General features: G+C 39.9%; 1 protein-coding gene across 1 annotated transcript; it reads left to right on the top strand.

Moving 5' to 3' along the window:
• Positions 1-1334: 1334 nt before the first annotated feature.
• Positions 1335-10215, top strand: LOC124054864 (acidic mammalian chitinase-like). Its single transcript, XM_046381301.1, has 12 exons — positions 1335-1394; positions 1725-1779; positions 3422-3451; positions 3552-3756; positions 5584-5640; positions 5790-5955; positions 6526-6647; positions 6973-7096; positions 7506-7688; positions 8183-8299; positions 8501-8627; positions 9726-10215. Exons 2-12 carry the CDS (start codon positions 1761-1763, stop codon positions 9932-9934), a joined length of 1359 nt encoding a protein of 452 aa, XP_046237257.1. The 5' UTR covers positions 1335-1394; positions 1725-1760; the 3' UTR covers positions 9935-10215.
• The last annotated feature ends 10693 nt before the right edge of the window (positions 10216-20908 follow it).

The raw sequence follows: 20908 nt of genomic DNA, 5'->3' as shown, positions 1-20908 counted from the left end.
ATCTGAATACTGATTTTGGCTTTGTTGCCAGCTTCAATGCTGAATTATTGGTCCAAACCTGACTTTAAATCACAGTCATTGTCTTTCACTCAGAAATGTTGAACCTCACACAGCTGCTTCATCTCTGCACTAGTCCAGAAGCTGGAAATACGTTCAGAAGCATTGATGATTGTGATTTTGTCTATTTGCTCTGTACAAAGTGTTTTCTCAATGCCTTTATTTTGAAGAGCCATAAAGTCATTCCACCAGTTGTCTCTGGGTGCCCAGTCACTGAATGTTCTGGCTGATGGACTGACTGTTTTCATCACTCACTTAAGGTGGTAACAGTGAGTCAGTGTTTCATATGGCTTGGCTGGATGCACTGTATAATGTTGCCTTTGGGCCTTTTCAAAATTGTGATTGAATAGAAATGTGGGGGGGTGGGGGGGCTGCTTGTAAATATGATTTCAAATAAACACCATGGGATTGTATTTCAATAATGTGTGCATTTACTACAGTCACAATCATGTCTATTAATTAGATGTCCACATATATCACAGTTACATTTTGAAAGATCACAATATTAACACAGACAAAGTTTAGAATCAATCACTGCTACTGTCAAACATCTGTGATAAACTGTACTGAGCTTATTTTAATATTGGTTGAAAAGGACTTCACATACTAAAATTGTCATCTTGATACTGATGTTAAATATATATATATAATATAAATCTGAACTAAAAGCAAAGTAGACACAGTATTGTCTGCAGCTCCATATTATGCTTTTTTTCTTTTTACTTTTTGCTCATAACAGAACTGCATAAAGTAATGCTGCCCAAATGTAGTGCTAACAGAAGTGGGAAATAGTTCTCCAAGTTTTATGAAAATCGGCCCAGTAGCTTTTCCATGATCCTGCTGTCAAAAACACACACAAACTGAACAAACACAATGTGTTTTTTCACATTGGAAAGAGCTTGTCTAGCAGTTTGCCTTGCTTTCCGGCTTTGAACTCAACTAGGCTCAAATGGTCCTGGGCCTGTTTCTGTACTGGATGCCCAAAGATTCACAATCAGCTCATCTGATTATCAGAATGAAAAGCAGATTCACGACAAAAAATGTTTACCCCATTGTAGTTTATTGGTGTTAATCATTAATCCCTGTCTGCAAATTACATTTATTACTGCTGTTACTGTAATGTAGAAATTTAACTACTTCCTTTTAAATTCTTGGCTGGGGTCTTTGCCCACTCTTTTCTGTAGGAGTTTTATTAGCCACGTCAGCCAAACTCCTACTATCCTGAGCCCTTTATCAGCTGTACTTTGTCACCAGCTATTAGTTATTAATGAGTAAAATATAAATATGATCCGACTTCACTGAGCTCGGCACTCTGCTTCTGTTCCTCTTGAAGACAGGTAATGATCGTCACCATGTGTGGATTTCTACAACTAGCATTAGCTGCAGGTTACTTTATGTGAAAACAGAGGATCAGTGGTTACACTGTATTGCAATTAGTAGACCCTATAACTTGATGATAATTTTATTGAATCTTTCCATATTAAATGTTAGACGATAGAACATCACAGAGAAAAATCTAAAACTATAAAGTATAAAGTACTATAAAGTAAAAGTGAACAGCAAAGCTAGCATCAGTGAACATGATGTCTCGGCAGCAGCTTTATGAAATCTTTGATGATTCAACTGATGTATTGTGATCTCAAGTGAATGTTTTGTCATCAATCAAGGTTGACCACTACAGGAGAAATCTTTTTGGTTGCACAATGGCACGAGTCCTCGCAGGTAAATACCTCACCCCTTTGCTCAATCAATCTTTTACATTGCATATACCACTTCTATACAATCACATACATATTCTATACCAAGACTGTTCAGAGGACTAGTCTATATTTTTTGAATGGTTTTTCATGCTTTTAGGTTGTAGAAAGTCCTCTTTACACATAGATGTTATTTTGTACGAGGGGAGAACAAAATGCTCTCCAGTGGTTCAAGCAAAGGGACAACTGAAAGGACACAAAGAGTCAGTTAAATAAGATTATAAGAACCAGTCACTGGTAAAAGCAACTGTATGTTCAGCATCAACGACAGGCTCCTGTTTCAGTGTGTACAATAATGTCAATAACAAACAGGAATTTACAAGTATGTTGCTTTAGCAAAGGTGTTCTTTTAACCTCAAAATAGAAACACAAAATATCAGATGAACAAGGACTTTTCATGGACTGAAAAACAAAAGCTTCCACTCGTGCAATCTCACCTGTCACTGGACTGCAGAGTGCCCAAGAAAAGCAGGTTCTCAACAGATTCAGAGCTAACTTGTATCGCTGCAGTTCAGTAATGATCTCGCTTTTCTGGACCAAAAAACAAAACTGAAAGCTAGTTGGGGGCGAAATTGGATGGAGCAGTGTTGTCTGCAAAACTGTGGGAACATCGACCAGTTAGAACTTTTGATTATCATTTTGGGACTAAAAATATCTCCAGTGCAAATTTACATTTTACATCTGAATTATATAGTTTTTATCCATGTTAAATGATCTATTATTGAAGGAGAGTAGAAAAACAACGTGATCTACAATGATTTTAAACTTTTGAACAATTATGTAGATATTTTAAAAGCTCCAAGAGAGGGATTAGCTCTTCGTTTGCCGTCCATGACTGCAGAGTTGCCGTACCACACGGTGATGCAACTGGTCAGGATGGACTCAACAACGCGGCTGTAGAAGTTGCTGAGGATGTTTGGCGACATGCCAAACTTCCTCAGCCTCCTCAGGAAGTACAGCCGCTGTCGTCTCCACCAGTGATGCATCCCCTCACGGCTGTGTCGTCTGCACACTTCAGGATGATGTTGTCCTTGTGAGAGGCCACACAGTCGTGGGCGAACAGACTGTAGAGGACGGGACTGAGGACACACTCCTGTGGTGTGCTGATGTTTGTGATGATGCTGGCTGAAGTCCTGTTCCCTATTCTGACAGACCGAGGCTTGCCAGTCAGAAAGTCCAGGAGCTAGTCACAAAGGATGGGGTGTAGTCCGAGGGAGAACAGTTTGTGGGTGAGCTTGTGGGGGATGACCGTGTTGAATGCAGAGCATCCTGATGTAGGAGTCTTTATTCTCCAGGTGTGAGAGGGAGATGTGCAGGGCTGCAGCGATAGCATCTGAGGTGGACCTGTTGGGCTACTGTAGGGGGTCTAGTGTGTCCGGAATGCTGCTCTGAATGTGTGTCAGCACCACTCTCTCAAAGCACTTCATGATGATTGGAGTGAGTGCTACTAGCCTACAGCCACACAATCACAATGTCCGTTCCAGTTCATCCCAAAGGTGTTCGATGGGGTTGAGGTCAGGTATATATGTTTGTGTTTACTCTGTACATCCTATGAATATAAGGCCAATGACTCACTTTTTCTCTTCCTGTTTTCTCTGGTTTTGTAGCTCTGGGCATTCTGCTCATTCTACACATCGGTAAGCATTTGCTTTGTGGTACAACATCCACTGATTCTTCTTCACACTAATATGATAATAGTTAAAGTCTCATTGCTGCCATCCTACTGTCTTCCCCCAGCTGCAGCCAGTAAACTGGTGTGTCATATGACCAACTGGGCCCAGTACAGGCCTGGCAGTGCCAAGTTCACCTCAGACAACATCGATCCCTTCCTGTGCACACATGTCATCTACAGTCTTGCCACCATCAACAGCTTCAACCAGATCAGCCCTGTCGAGTGGAACGATGAGGAGCAGTACAACAAACTCAACAGCTTCAGGAATGTGTAAGTTAACACAATAAACACAGCTAGTCAACATGGACACCAACATTCAGCTGATGTGACTTATTCATTGCGAACAGTACACACACACACTGCTTAGTTCCACCATTCAACATTTAATATGTTTTAATCCTTTGCAATTTTCAAGCCAAAATTACTCTTTAGAAATAGTCACATAATGTGATAGACATTTCATTCTTCTTGGCATTGACAAGACGTTATACAACTTCTTTTTCTCACACAGAGAGTACATAGTTTATGTGGAGGACCACTGAAAATCGAGGGTATATTGAGGAGTACTTACATAGGAACCATTACCATATCAATTATGTTTTATTATGAATAAAGGGGCCAGTAACAGCTCAGATGAAGTAATGCATATGGACAAACATGTGTTATCACTTTATGAGCTGAAGCACATGAGAGATGGGGCCAGCAACATAAAATGTGTTTGATTTTGCAACCTGCACTGTCAATTTCAATTCAATTCAATTTCAGTTCAGTTTTATTTAAAGTGCCAAATAACACATGAACTGTGTTCATAACACAGTTATCTCAAGACACTTTACAGGTGTGAAAACAACAAATTGTGTCAAAATTTGTTCATATTGTCTGTCAAATTGTTCCTGTTTATATTCCACAAATCTGACCACTTACAGTTGGTAGTATATTCAGTTTGAATATTTTTTCATTCTAATATATCTCAATCTCAATCTCAATTGTCTCTAAACAATTTCCACACTAGCACTTTTTACATTTCTCTTTCAATAAATGCTCTTTATTTGCATATTCTGTTAAAAGAACTCTCTCAGCTCAAGAATAAATATAATACAGAAACACTTTCCAGTGCGACTGTTTCATTCCTGCGAGAACAAAAGCCGTTTGTTTTCAAGAGTGAGATCATTATTTATCCCCAGCACAGAATGAGAGGTATAGCAGGCTCATAGCTAACAAAGATGTCAAATATGAACCCTGGAGCAAGGTCATTTAAAACCTTGTATTCTATACACATTAAGACTGCAATAATCAGTCATTTCTTTCACTGTGAGTTGTGACACAGACAGCAGCATTCTTAATGAGCGACAATCTTCTAAATGGCAAGTCAAGAAAAAATAGTGTGAGAGTACTTTGATCAGATATGTATTAAAGGCAAATACATTTAGATAGTATATAAAAATTAATAAATACAATAAACACAGACCGGCCCCTAGTAGACTGTGTATACACAAATGTAAATAAATGCATAGGATATTATACTTTTTATTATACTGTTGATACTCTAGTACATTTATCACCAGAAAATTAATTTTTAAAATTTACTTTTAGGCTCAAGAACTATTCTTAAATATTCGATATTTTAGCATGATATCTTTACTTGTACTTTAGTATGACTTTTGGGTACTTTTGTTAAACACTGTAGGTACATAATACATAATAAAGTTTCATGAATAACCAGTATGTAATGTGTATAGTGTAAAAGAAGCTATTATTGACAGATGAATATGATATAGTGAAATATTATTATGTGAAGCTAATCAAAAACAGTTCCAGGTTTGTTTAATTTTTCTCAGGGAGAAACGTCTACAACAGAGAAATCTTATCTATGTATGTTTAGGTCTTGAAGCTTCAGTCAGACGTAGGTCCTATCACTATAGATATGTAATAAATCAGCCAACAGTATATTTAAAACTTGAATTGGTTGAGTGTTGAAGTACAGAGTTATGTCATCAACGTACAATTGACTGGGAACTTTTTGTTGTTTAATGATGTGACAATTATGTAAATGGTAAAAATGGTATTCCCCCCTCCCCCCTCTCTCTCTGCTATTAGCAATCCTGCACTGAAGACGCTGCTGTCTGTTGGAGGCACAGTCAATGGAGTTAGCCCGTAAGTTCCAGTTCTCATGGTCTTTCACACACATCTTCAACCATGCATTCAGCTAAGGAGTCTGTAAAACTTTCTTTTGGCACTGCATCACCAGAATGAATGCTTCTTTTTTTTTTGATTGTTTTTTTTCCATATATATATTCCACCAGATTCATTGCCGTGGTTGCCAGCCCTGAGAGTCGAACATCCTTCATTAGATCAGCCATCAGCTTCTTGCGTTCCCATAACTTCGACGGATTGAACCTGGCCTGGGAATATCCCGGTCACAACGGCAGCCCAGAGGAGGACAAGGAGAATTTCTCTCTGCTGGTCATGGTTAGCATGAACTTAATTTTTCAATAATAATTGTTGTACATTAGTGGTGTATGCCAGGGTATGCTCTGCCATTCAATATGTGTAGTGCTTAAAAGCTGTTAGTATGGTATTTTTATGTGATTATAGCATTTTTAAAAAAAATTTTGATGGCTTAATATAAAAAAGTAGGCAATCCTGCTAAGAAGGTCTCTTCATCTTCATGTCCAGAACCATATTCAAAAAAAAAAAAACCCTTCTCAGTTGCAGTTTTTGTTGCTGTGTGACAAACTAATGAAAAAACTAACAAGACTCTGAAGGGAATATTAATGGAAAGTCTTCCAGTACTTGCTGAGACACTGATCCAAAACCTCATGGTGGCTAGAGGAATAATAAGAGGATCGGGTCAGCGGGCTTCATTCTCTGTGAAATACGAATGTCTGTACAAAGGTTTCATGGCAATCCATCCAATAGGTGTTGTGATATTTCAGTAACTCAGAATAAATAACTGAACAAACAAAGTCAAAAAAAAGTCTTCTTCATGTAGTAGGAGACAGACAGTATCAGCGGTGTTTTTGTTCCTTCTGGCTGCAGGAGCTGTCCAAGGCCTTTGAGGACGAAACCAGAGGCAACAGAAGCCAGCTGCTGCTGTCAGCCAGTGTCGCTTCTCTCCGTCCCACCATCGACAGAGCTTACGAGGTCAACAAAATTGCAACGTAAGATTCTTTTCACTGGACCCACTGTATGTTTTTGTTCAGAAAAATAAACTAGTTGGTCATATTGGTGCCATACTGGCACTGGTAATTTGAAATTATTTCCAGTCCTATTTACTGGGAATGACAGTTAGGGTTGCCACAACATTGCTCATGTACTCTTGGTAAGAAGTACTAAAGACAATAGCAGACTTGACTTTTATTGCAATTTGACTTTTACTGCTCATAGTTTTAGGAAAAATAGAAATTTGCTTGTACTCTATAGTATGCCCTTCACCAGTGATGAAAATGCTGCTGATCTAAAAAGAAAACATTTTGAATTCAACAGCCACCTTGACTTTATCAACGTCATGACCTTTGACTACCATGGATCCTGGGAGGGATTTACTGGACACAACAGCCCCCTGTACCGCAGTTCTGTGGACACTGGCGCATACATTCATCACAACATCGTAAGATACACAAAGACACAAAGAGACAGATGTAAAAAAAAAAATCAAATAAGCACACATTTTTACGTTAGTCAAAATTAGTCAGAACAGTTTAAGAGGTTTTAATTCACTGCTGAGAACAATGTATTAGGTTCAGTACATAGAAACTGTATTGACTAATTGGTGACCATGCATATATGCATATATATATATATGTATATATACAAAAATACACACACACACACATTACAGAGAGGCAGTGTTAATATAAGAAAAATTATTTTTGTGATCTCACAGCTCGCTGCTTAGAGCACATATCATGCTGCACATCATGTGTTCCATTTCTATCTGTCTCTGTAACAATCTAAATGAGGCTTTTATTATTATTACAATACTTTTATAGTTTTTGTCTGTTTGTCCTTTTTTTTAGGACTCTTCTATATCCTACTGGCTGGCTCTTGGAGCACCAGCTGAGAAGCTGCTGCTGGGTTTCCCCACCTTTGGACGAACCTTTCGCCTTAATAGCAGTTCTTCTCTCCTGGGAGCACCAGCTAATGGCCCCGCAGATGCTGGACCCTACACTCGCACAGCTGGCTTCTGGGCCTACTATGAGGTACAACACTTTCATATAAAGGCAGTATTTCCCCAGTAGTGACTACTGCATCTGTGTTCTTTGATGTTAAATTAATAATGTAAATTCAAACTCATTACTGGGCAGGTTAAGCCTCACTGGTCTGTAATCAAATCAAACCGCTCTATATCCAGAATGCAAGAAGTATTGTGGTTGCTGCAGCTACTGTTGTTCTGGTGACAATGCGAGCATCTCTCACGATGGCGAAGTGACGTGATCACCTGTTTGCAGGACAGTGGCTCAGTGATTAGCTGGGTTCTATTTCTAGCTGGGGTGTGTCCTTCATGCGTGGACAATGCATTTTATCACTGTGCTTGTGTAGGTTTCCTTCGGGCAAATTAAAGATTCTTCCCCTTTTTCTAATGTGTAATTATGAATTGAAAAATGAGGGTGGACTTTCTATATAGCAATTTTTTATTTATGTAGTATTTACATCAGTACATATGGCAAACTTTATTATGTTTCTGTGTTACCAGATCTGTAGCTTCCTCTCCAGTGCTACTGTTGAATGGATATCTGAACAAGAGGTACCTTATGCCACCTATGGCACTGCCTGGGTGGGCTATGATGACATGCGAAGCTATTCTTCCAAGGTAACCAAGAAAGTCTCTAGTAATGTTATTATGCTGAAATAGAAATGAAACGTTTGTGACCAACTGCTTCCATAAAGTGTTTGGAGGAGAAATTCCTATATAAACAACAACTTGAAATTCTAATATCTTCATTCCAGGTATATTTGATATATCTGTAGCTGTTATTTAATCATTTATGTGACTGATCTGGTTGTCCTGTAGGTCCAGTGGATGACTGCCAACAACCTGGGAGGTGCTCATGTGTGGACTCTGGACATGGATGATTTTGGTGGATCTTTCTGCTCAGCAGGAACTTATCCTCTCATCAACCACCTCAGGATGTCTATGGGTAAATACTGTAGTTCAGCTAACTTACAAAATCACTGTGATGCCTTTTACTTTCTTATTAAAGCTAGGCTTGGTACGTTATTTTAGAAGTATTTTTTGTTATACTACTCTGACAAATGAAAAAGAGAAAAATCCTGTTTTTGTGGCCGCCTTTAATTAATCATTTCATTTGAACTAAATTGGACTTTCTACCTAAATATCTACCTATGTATCTGCCTACCCACGCACACTCTGTCAGTGCACTCACTATGCATGACTCACAGATATATTTCTAAAACTTTGAGCAAACCAGCTGAACAAGACTGACAGAAAAGCAGTCAAAATTTCCCAATACTCTCGTGCTTGCCTGACAGTTGTAAGGACAGCATAGCCATATTTACATTCATTATGATATTGTAGTTGTCTTACATGTGAAAGACACATGAGGTACATACAGTTAAAGACGACAAAGATGCGCTGTGCTTTCCTAGCCGTGATGAAGTTAGTTTTAGGTTGGATATTTGGCCACAAGTCCGGAGCCGAAGACTGAGTGGTGTAACAGTGTTGAGCAGCGAAAGTAACATTAGCACAAAGCACACACACACACACACACTTCAACTTCAAAGACTTTATTTTGCCAGTATATTTTTTACATACACCGTAATTCTTTCTCTGCATTTAACCCTTCACTGATTGAAACACACGCACATACCACAAGCAACATGCAGTGAAACACACAGGAGCAGTGGGCCAGTCTGGGGTTTGTCCTGCCAGTCCAGAAAAACACACACACACACACACACACACACACACAGCAGTGCAGAGTAACTGCAGGTAAACTTTGTTCGTGACAGCTATTTTGTTTGTATTTATATGTTTGCAGAATTTCACAGAGTTGTTAATTGATATATTTATAAGCGTTAAAAAAAAGATCAGAGAGTTTCCTGAATGTGGCGAATTTACCACTCATCATCATATCTCCCTTCTCAAGCTGGGAGATATGATGATGATATCATATTAACATTAGAGCTGAGTTTCAGTTTCAGTTTGTCGCCAGATGTTAGATGTTAAAGGTTGTTGTTGCCTCTGCTTTCAACTTTCTTTTTCTCTGATTTTGCAGGATTCGCCCCAAAGCCCACCACCACTCCAGCCCCCACCACCACCAAGGACCCCATGGCAGAATTCTGCCGTGGCCGTCCTGATGGCCTGTACACAAATCCAGCTGATAGGAACACCTATTTCCAGTGCTTCCGAGGAAACACCTACCTGCAACGCTGTCAGCCCGGCCTGATCTACTGGGATTCCTGCAAGTGCTGCAACTGGCCATGAACCAAAGAAACAGTCCATGAATGTATAAGACACTGAACTATATTTCAAAAAACTCCTTTCACATAGTGTCAGCTTGCAGTGTTTACCTCATGGTGCTGGGTTACAACCAGCCCTAAAAGTAAACCACTGAGTATATTGCTCTTTTCAGCTGACTCACTGCTTTCCAAAACAAAATAAACAATACCCTGTCATTACAAGCCTTGTGAATGATGTGACTGATTTGCTTGTACTTGTACTACTCATTTTTGCGTTGTATGAGAAAAGTAAACATTTTCTCTGTATTTAACATGTCTCCTGACTTTTAATTGCATGATTAAATAACATTCTGATTATCCTGCACTGATTATTAATTCAACCACAACAAACCTGTATTATAATCATATGAATGCGTTTCTGTCGACATTATAACAATGGGTAAGTAATGAATTAAGTGGGTGAGCTGAAATGAAAACCTCAGTTGAAATCCATCATTTCCCTATACACAAACATTGTCATTCTGTAATGTCTAATGGGTTTACACCAGAGTAAGCTGAAATCTCATCTCATACACATGTTCAAGGGCAGCTCTTGTGTCCATACGAGATGCGGGGTGGATGTGACAGAATGTCAGTGTTTGATGAGAACGGTGTGACGGTTCTTATAATAGCCCACCTTTGTCATTTCAAATGTCTCTTGTCCAGATAAAATCCAAATGTGATTTGAAATACTTTTGTTTACATTGTTTTCATATAAATACATTTGGGCGGATTGCAAATCTCATTGCAGTTTGTCTTTGTTTCCAGGGTAACAAAAATTAGATTACTAGTCTTTACGGGATTCTATTCATGCCCATATTCTCTCATCCACACAGATCAGTCAGTGCTTAACCGATCAGGAATCAGATAAATACTATGTGTCAGCTCTGTGGCCATTCCGTATGCTTGTACAGTAAGTGAAGAAATCACCGGAACTACTTTTCTCCCAGCCTCATGCAAACTGCAAGACAACACCTAATTTCAATATTATTTCAGACTTTAGTGGCGGTTTTCACATGAGAAAACTCTCCAAATCAGAGCGAAATTATGACATTGGAGACCGCGAGCTGCTGGCTGTCAAGGTGGCCCTGGAGGAGTGGAGACACTGGCTGGAGGGAGCTTCCCAGCCATTCCAGGTATGGACTGATCATAAAAATCTTGAATATTTAAAGACCGCTAAGAGGTTCAATGCGAGGGAGGCTAAGTGGGCTATTTTTTTTAGTCGCTTTGACTTCACCCTCTCCTACCGACCTGGTTCTAAGAATGTGAAACCGGATTCCCTCTCTTGAATGTTTAGTCATGACCATGTTGAATCCGAACCCAGAACCATCCTACCTGAAACCTGTTTTGTGGCCATGCCATCTTGGGAGGTAGAGGGGAAAATTAAAGCTGCAGTCAAGGGTGTCACCATTCCCCCGAGTGCCCCGAAGGCAAACTTTTTGTGGTTCAGGGTCTCAGGGGAGATGTGATCCATTGGGCCCATACAAACAAGACTGTCGGTCACCCTGGTATCAGCAAGACATTGTTTGTGGTACAACAACGTTTTTGGTGGCCCAAAATGACTCAGGATGCCACAGATTATGTCAATGCCTGCTCTGTGTGTGTCAGTAATAAAGTTTCTCATCAGAAACCCTCAGGAGAACTCAGGCCCTTGCCCATTTCCGACTGAGGCCATGATGTCTAACGTGTTCCGAATTCATGGTTTCCCTGTAGACATTGTTTCTGACCGTGGTCCTCAGTTCATCTTGCGGTTCTGGAGGGAGTTCTGCAGCCTGCTCGGTGCCACTGTCAGCCTCTCATCTGGTTTCCACCCACACCAGTCCACCCAGTCCTCGGTACCATCCACATTGGCCTTGGTGAGACGTTGTAGGAGAACGGGAGCGAGCCTGCCAGAACCTCCAATGGCAGTCCAACCTCTACAAGGCAGCCGCAGACCGTAAGAGGACTCCCACCCCTCACTACAGGAATGGTCAAAGGGTGTGGTTATCCACCAAGAACCTGCCACTTCGGGTGGAGTCCAAGAAGCTCGCTCCCAGGTTTGTTGGTCCGTTCTCCATCGCCAAGGTCATCAACTCGGTCACTGTCCAGCTGAAGCTCCCAAGGTCAATGCGGATTCACCCCACGTTTCATGTCAGCCATGTCAAAGCCGTCAGAACCAGTCCTCTCGTCCCTCCGGCCAAACCCCCTCCACCCGCTCGGATTATTGATGGGGACCCAGTGTTCACAGTCCGGAAGCTCCTGTCTGCTCGCTGTCAGGCCTGGGGGATCCAGTACCTGGTCGACTAATCACTCCCCATTAGTCCTGCATATATACCCTCTTGTGTCTTGTCTCGTTGCCAATTCGTCGATGTTCACAGCCTCACATACCAGTGTTTTTTCACAGTCATAGTCATAGCTTCTTAGTGTTTGATCCCTGCTTGTTTTTTGACCTTGCCTTTTTGCCTCACATTTTGGATACCTTTGCCTGGTTTGACTCCTTCACAGTGTACCGACCTCTGCCTGGAATAAACCTTGTTTACTGCTCTACCGATTCGAGTCATGCTTTTGAGTCCCAGTTCCACCTAGCCAAGTTCATGACACTATGGCAGCTCTGTGGCCATTCTGTATGCTTGTACAGTAAGTGAAGAAATCACCGGAACTACTTTTCTCCCAGCCTCATGCAAACTGCAAGACAACACCTAATTTCAATATTATTTCAGACTTTAGTGGCGGTTTTCACATGAGACACACAAAACAGACTGTGAATTACTTCCACAGAATTCATGTTCACGTTCATGTTTATGTTGTCACTTATTGTTATAGTTCACATATTGTTAGTTCTCTCAGCAGAGTCAGACCTGTTGCTCAGATTCTGTAAAACTGGGATTCATAAACTAAATGAATAGAACATAACATGTTAAAAAAAAAAAGAGGAAAAAAAACAATTTTTTAAAGCATTTGTCTCTGACTAAGCTATTACATTTGTCTTATATTTGGGTAGTACACAGGAAAAAAATTATCCATCCATCCATCCATTTTCTATACCACTTATCTGTCAGGGTCGCGGGGGAGCTGGAGCCTATCCCAGCTGACTACGGGCGTCGTCAATCGTCAATCGCAGGGCCAACACGCAAAGACAAACAACCACACACTCTCACACTCACACCTAGGGGCAATTTAGAGTAGCCAATTAACCTAATGTGCATGTTTTTGGTATTGTGGGAGGAAGCCGGAGTACCCGGAGAAAACCCACGCAGGCACAGGGAGAACATGCAAACTCCACATAGAAGGGCGCAGACTGCTATGAGACGACAGTGCTAACCACTGCACCACCGTGCCACCCTATCCCCTGATGTGTTACATACAACACCAAAGTGGAATAATTTTATCTGTCATAGACAGAATAATACCTCTTTTCAGAAAATCTGGCTCAGATTCCTCTGACCATCAACATTTTTATTTCAAGATTCATCGATAAATGAAAAACTGACACACTGCACAGACAAGAGCTGTTTGGAGAGGTTCCATTTGATTTTCAGTCAAACAAGGGCCTGTGCTGAGCACATCTGAGTAGCTCATGTAGAGAGGCCAATTAACCTAATATGCATGTTTTGTGGAAGGAAGCCAGAGTAGGACCCAGACCAGGTTTCAAACCTGGAAAACTGTTAACCTCTTGCTGTGAGGCAACAGTGCTAACCACTGCACCACCATGCTTCCCACAAGGCAAACATGTTACAGAGATATCTGGGTGATGTGACCATGTTCTGTCACTAGGTGGTGGAACTGTTCTCTATAGAACATTTTAGACAGTGGCTTGCTCTATGGCCAAATTTACTGTCATCACTGTCACTGCCATCTCCCCTCTCTCTTCATTTATTTTGAATTTGAGCTTTGTTGTTAAGATAAAGACAGGATATTAGAAAAATTAGAAAAAGGCTAAAGGAGTTTTTGGTCAGGTGAAGTCATACTTCATTTGCATACTGGTGACATCATTGCACGTTGCACTAGTGACATTTAAATACTGGTTATGTAAATGGAGGTCACTTTTCAACCACATAAAAAGTAGACAGACAAATCTTTAGCCAAATAATCACAAATTCACAATCATACATTTAGAATAAAGGAAAAAGTCAACCAAGGGAGGGAGAAGATCAGGTGAACTATTAGTGAGAGAGCTACAATGTCCTCATAGGACATTGTCCTTGCCAGTGTCCTCATCTATTCCCTAAAAGAGGGGGCTTCAGAACTTTTCCAGTGCCTGAGAATAAGTCTCAGAGTTGATGTCATTCCCAGACTTAGTATTTTAAACTGAGTCTCAGCAATTCCCTCAGCTTCATCCTTCTCATTTAAAAGGTAGAGCCTCTGTGTCCGAGGAACAAAGAGCCTCAACCTCTCTTCCATTGTTTAGCAAAATGTGTGGACAACAAAGCAATCCCACAAAATTTTCACAAATGTGCTTTTCTCTTCTGCACAACTTCCACATAGATCATGACCTACGCCGATCAGCCATGACATTATGACCACTGACAGGTGGCGTGAATAAGACTGATTATCTCTTTACAATGGCACCCGGCAGTGAGTTTGATATCAGAATCAGAATCAGAATTCCTTTATTTATCCCTGAAGGGAAATTCAGGCAGCAATATTAGGCTGCAAGGGAACATTTTGTCCTTGAGGTTATTGTGTTCAAAGCACACGATTTCAGCGAAATTGTGATGACTACATGACTGGGTCAACTGCAGATCATGTGGGACGTTGTCAGTCTGCAGCAGTGAGGACCTACCAAAAGTAGACCAAGGAAGGAAAACCAGTGAACCTGCGACAGGATTATGGACAACCAAGGATGCAGTTGAGGAGGGAAGGCTTGTCGGAGTGCATTGCATTTTGTTGTGTAGGCACAGACAGGTCAAGGTGCCCATGCTGACCCGTGTCCACCACCAAAAGCACCCACAATGGTCACAAGAGCATCACAACTGGATGCAGAAGAAGGTGACTTGGTCTCATGAATCACGTTTTCTTTTCCATCGTGTGGATGGCGTGTGGTGTGTGTGGGTTGCTTACCTGGGGAAGACATGGCACCATGATGCACTATGGGAAGAATGCAAGCCGGCGGAGGCACAGTGATGCTTTGGGTAATGTTCTGCTGGGAAACCTTGGGTCCTGCCATTCATATGGATGCTACTTTGACACGTACCATCTATCTAAACATTGTTGCTGATCAAGCAGACCCCTTAATGGAAACTCCTTAATTCTTCATAATTGTTGATTTACATTTCTGCAAAGTAAAAATATAAATTTAAGGTTTTTTGATAAAGGATCAACCACAAGAGGTGGCTCTTTATAAAGCTAGCTTGATGTAACCATTCTGAGCACACTGTAACTTACTTTCTTATCACTGTTGATCAAATGATGGAATTACACAAATATGCTGTTTTATAGTACTTTTCTTTGTGTATATTTTGTCTTGTTTACATTTAAAATTGTCTTGAGTGATGATATATAATACAGACACTGTAACTGATGCTTTCATGAGTGAAAAATACGCCTTGACTTTTGACCCATTCAGTGTGAATTGGAATTTTGCACTTTGACATTAGAGGAACAGTAGCCCTAAAATAAAAATTCAGTCACTATCTATTCATTCCTGTGCTGATGTAAAATTAGATTTAGGTTCTTCAGGCACAAAACATTTCTCAGTCTTCACAGTGAAAAATTGTTACAGCATTTTCATCAACAACAGAAGCAGAGGGGAATGTTTAAAAACAAATAAAAATAAACATACATAAAACAGCTTGCAGTGTAATCCAAGTCTCTGGAAGCACCAAGACCCTAAACTGATTTGAAAAGATGTTATTTACACAGCCAAAATCTTCACTCTTGGGGCTTGGGCTGTTTGGTTTGGCTTGGTTGTTTTTTTATTTTTTTAATATTTTAAAAGAAGTCCCCAGCAGCTTAAAAATTTCAGGAGAATGCCACATCTCTGTTTTACTGTGAAACTCAAGTGTTTTATGGGATATAAAAGTGAGTAGATAATGCTACTTTAAAAATCATTCACTGTGGAAGAGACTTCATCATATCAACACAACACTTCATGTTCCCTCAAACTGTTAATTCATATTCATCCTGAGATCCCCAGCATTAACCCCATGCTTAAAATTACTATTGCAACATATACTGGCTACCAGCCTATTCACATTTAATAAAAATGCTGACTAAGCCTCTGTTCAAAAGCTCTCTGTTAACAGGTTTATTACTGTTTAAACCAAGGAACAGTCCTGAACTGGACATAAACTGTTATAAAAGCAGATATAGTTTGGGCCAGTGACTCACTAGACAATACAGGGTCAAATCATGAGTGAGGCCTTAGCACATAAAGCCTCCTTTATTGTACTGTGCATGAGATACTCTGCATTAACTTTCTCTTATTACTGCAGGTGTGAAGGTATTTCACTGCTTTCAGTTCATGGGTTAGGCTGTAACACAGCACTGTTTAATGATACTGCAGGCTGTAGCAACGTGGATTGACTCAGTAACTTTATGCGACTGTATTTATGGCAGTGAATATTCTCTGTACCACCCAACACTAAAAGCCTTTGCTTGTTTATGTTATTGATAACACATGTCAATAAATATACTGTACCCAGTAAAAACCCAATAAAAACATTGAATGCATCAAATTGCACAACTGAGCGGCCTCTCATTATGATTTTTTCATTTGTTCTTTAGTCATTTATGCTTTATTTAATATATTACACATCCCAAGAATATGACAACAACAAAAATAATAACAATGATAATAATAATAATCATACTTTTTCAAAGATCAAAAAGTAAAACATGAACAAAGAGCAGCAGTTTTACACAGCTGTTGCTTAGATAAATGTTAATGACTCAAGAACAGCCTCTTCAACAGCAAAGATAAGACAATATCTTTTCCTCTCTCTTAAATGAGCCGTTCATTATGAAACAGTTTGGACAGATATAAAGTCATTTTAGATCAGATGAAACTCGAACATCCCACATACGTAAATGTGAGTTATATAACAATGTTATCTAATTAAAAGGATCATAATTTGTGCTCAAATGTATTATCACAGCCTTGATCCCAGTCTCATATCTGTGTACAGTATATCAGTACAGAACGAATCTAGTGACGGCAGGGAGTTAGCCTAGCTTTATTCAACAACAGGAAGAAGGGGTAAACAGCTGATTGGTCTTTATGGAGACCTCCAATCAAACTATTTAACTGGCAGATCATTTGGAGCACCCCTGAACATCAAAGTAGAATTTATGCAGCAGGACTTTGATTCTTTGATATGAAATCAGCCAGTGTGTGTGTATCCTGCTGAGCTGTGTTTCTGTGATAATAATCAATGACACCTGCACACAAATGACAGAAACATAGCTCTATTTGAATATCTGGGAGACCAGAGTAACACATTGTAAATATGTTATTTCTTTACTGTCTGTTGAATTTTTATAATAAAATATATTTGAATTGAAGGTACAGATTTTCTTGTGGAGTAGAGCACTGATCAGCTTGAGCCCAAGTTATGACCTAAAATGTGCCCCATATCTGGCACAGAAATATGCTGTCATACCATATACTGTAGCTTATCACCATTTGTCAGTACAAGTCTGGTATTACTTATCTTATCTGTTTCTGTACCTACAACAATGTCAACATATCATCATTGTCCACAGCCCTGTCATGATACACAATGAGGACTGATTCCCCCTCTGTTTCACTGTGGTATGTACACGAGGAGCAGGAAAAATCATATGCATTGGTTCATTCTAAGATCTGAATATGAGCTTGAACTGGGAATTGAGCAATATCACTTCTTTGTTTCTACTTATGTTTCCAAGAGCTGCTCCAGCAGCAACTCCAGAGATACAGTTTATTATGACCCAGCTTCCTTTTATTTATTTATTTTTTCTTTCTAGGAAATTAATTTAGATTATAGCCACTGCTTCCTCAAAGCTGAGAAAAAAATCTGCATTCGTGTTTAGAGTTGGATTGGAAATGTGAAAGCTAAATTCTTGCATTATCCAGGCAAGGTCGCACCTTCAGCCTGGGGCTTATGGCCTGTCCTTACAGCACAAATGCATGGAAAGTCCACAAAGTTCAATCCAAGATATTAATCCATCCATCCATCCATCTTCTTCCGCTTTATCCGGGACCGGGTCGCGGGGGCAGCAGCTTGAGCAGGGATACCCAGACTTCCCTCTCCCCAGACACTTCCTCCAGCTCTTCCGGGTGGACCCCAAGGCGTTCCCAGGCCAGCTGAGTTACATAGTCCCTCCAGCGTGTCCTGGGTCTTCCTCGGGGCCTCCTCCCGGTGGGGCATGTCCGGAACACCTCCCCGGGAAGGCGTCCAGGGGGCATTCGGAACAAATGCCCGAGCCACCTCAACTGGCTCCTTTCGATTAAGATATTTCTTTGGTAAAAATTTTGTTTTTGTTTTTTTGCAGAAACAACATACATTCACGTGGGAAATCCGTAAGGTAGTTATAGATTTTATATTGTTTGGTTCAAATAAGAGCAACATGCTCTAAAGTGAAATTATGATGGTTCAAATTAGTGGAGTTGTTAAAGCACTTGTTTAAAAGTGTTTAATGGGCCACATGCTTTGAGTTCATAGTATAGTAGTTACAGTCAAGTAACACATTTAAATTATCAGTTCCAGTGAATATGTAATAATATTATCTTCATTTTGTTTCTTTATTTGAGAAAAAGAAGCTGTGAGATTTCAAATAAAGATGACCAAGTTCACTATTTTAGCATTTAAACATGATGAGATATTTTAGGATGTATTTATACTATCCATTCTATGATGTGAAACACTGATCTATAAAATCCATTTCCCTTTAGGCTTGTGTCTGGTCATGTGCCAGCTGGTTAAGTTAACCTTAAAACTTCTAACTTGGTCATAAAACCACACTTTTGAAAGTGTGTATAGTTTTTGAAAATAATAGACATTATGTGCAATGCTGATTTGGTCTTCAGCAACTTCCTCACAGATGGTGTGCTACTTCACCAACTGGTCCCAGTACAGACCTGGGGCTGGGAAATATATGCCCCAAAATGTGGATATTGTGCACTCATCTGATTTATGCTTTTTCCATCATCATCAACAAAAATGAGTTGTTACCTGTGAATGAAATGACAAGACTCTGTCCAAGACCTTCAATAACCTCCAGAGCAAATAAGAGTCAAATGCAAGTAGTAAGTGATAAACAAGTCAAGTAAGATATTCTGCATTAAACAAACCATATCAAACCACATGTTTTAAAGGAACCCCAGTCTAAAGACCTTACTGGCTGTTGGTGGATGGAACCTTGACTCAAAATATTTTTCAAATGTCTGCTTAAAAACAACCCAAATGTTAAATGTGCAATTAAATTGTTGTTTATATGAGAAATGGATGATATAGCATAGATTTGGACAAAGGCAGAATGATCACAACCACCAGATGTTCACAGCCAATCTTCTATTAAATTCCTGAGAACTCATGGTTTTGATGGTCTGGATCTGGACTGGGAGTACCCTGGATCTCATGGAAGTCCTCCAGAGGCTAAGAAGAGGTTCAGTTTGTTCTGCAAGATATCATGAACTCTTGAACCATAGGAAACAGGTGTTGTATTGATAACACTATATTTACAGGCACTTGTTGAATCCTGTGCAGGTGAGGCCAAGGCCAATGACAAACCTCAGCAGTGATAAACAGTGATGACTTCATCCTCTTTAACACTGTAAGAAATTTTGAGTGATATCAAGCCTCATCGATGGATGATATTAATTTAGCACAAACGAGACAGATTCACATTATTCAAGTTGATCAAATATTATTGGTTATTTTACTAATCATGGAAAGTTCTAATGTACAACTAAAAATAGAAAATAAAATCAGCACGGCACTGGACAATTTAAAAACATAAATAAATGGCAAATAGGATTGGGCTGGTATGAAAAAAAAAAATCAAACTGATATTAGGTCAAACATAGGACTAGACCAAATTTTACCACTAACTGTCACACCTGACACTCCTCTTGAGGTCATAAGGTCATTTTTCAGTGCATTTTATAAAAAGTCCACTTAGCCTCTATGTCCCACTATAACCAGTCCACTCAGTCTCTCTACCCAGCTGTAACCAACTAAATCTGTTTGCCCAGCAAGAATTGCTGTGTAGGACTGCCAACAATATGGAAAGACAGGAAGGCAGCTGGGGTTAGCATCTTTATCTGTTTGAGTGCTCACCTGTGTTGGATGCTCAACCTCTGTGGACTGGTCTTTGTTTGTAATATTCCATTTTCCTGACTGTTCTACCAAGGGGTCCATTTCATTGTGTCTTACTGATGGCTGCAGGCTTAGGCTTTTACAGATAGCTTCGCCCAAAGAATCTTTGCTTAAGCTTTTTTCTGCTACTTAAAGGAAATCACTCAGGTTACCAAGGTTGCTATATATTAGTGAAAATAAATATATACAGTATCTTAATATTATTAGTGAAGTCTGTTAGAGGTTGCTGTGTCCTATCCATTTTTAGCATTTGGCAGAATCTGGGCAGAGAATGTAGTCCTACACTTCAGAATTCATCCTGCTACTACTGTCAGCAGTCTGGTCATCAATAAACCTCAGTGACCTGGTTCAGCCATACATGCCAATGCTGTAACACTGCCTCCAACATGTTTGACACATGATGAGGTATGCTTTGGATCATGGTCTGTTCCTTTCCTTCTTCATATTTTTCTCTTCCCATGATTCTGGTATAAGTCAATATTGTTTTCAGGCTTTTTAGGTGTTTCCTGGCAAAGTCTAATCTGGCTTTTCTGCTTTGAGCACAAAGCCTCTGTATTTACATTCATGAAGCCGTCTCTCGAATGTAAACTTTGACAATGACACACCTACCTCCTCAAGAGTGTTCTTAACTTGGCTAGATGTTGTGAAATGAGATACAGGTGAAAGCAATCACGGCAGGG

Source organism: Scatophagus argus, chromosome 3 (genome assembly GCF_020382885.2).
Source record: "Scatophagus argus isolate fScaArg1 chromosome 3, fScaArg1.pri, whole genome shotgun sequence".
NCBI lineage: Eukaryota > Metazoa > Chordata > Actinopteri > Scatophagidae > Scatophagus > Scatophagus argus.
This window is presented reverse-complemented; position numbering and strand designations above follow the sequence as displayed.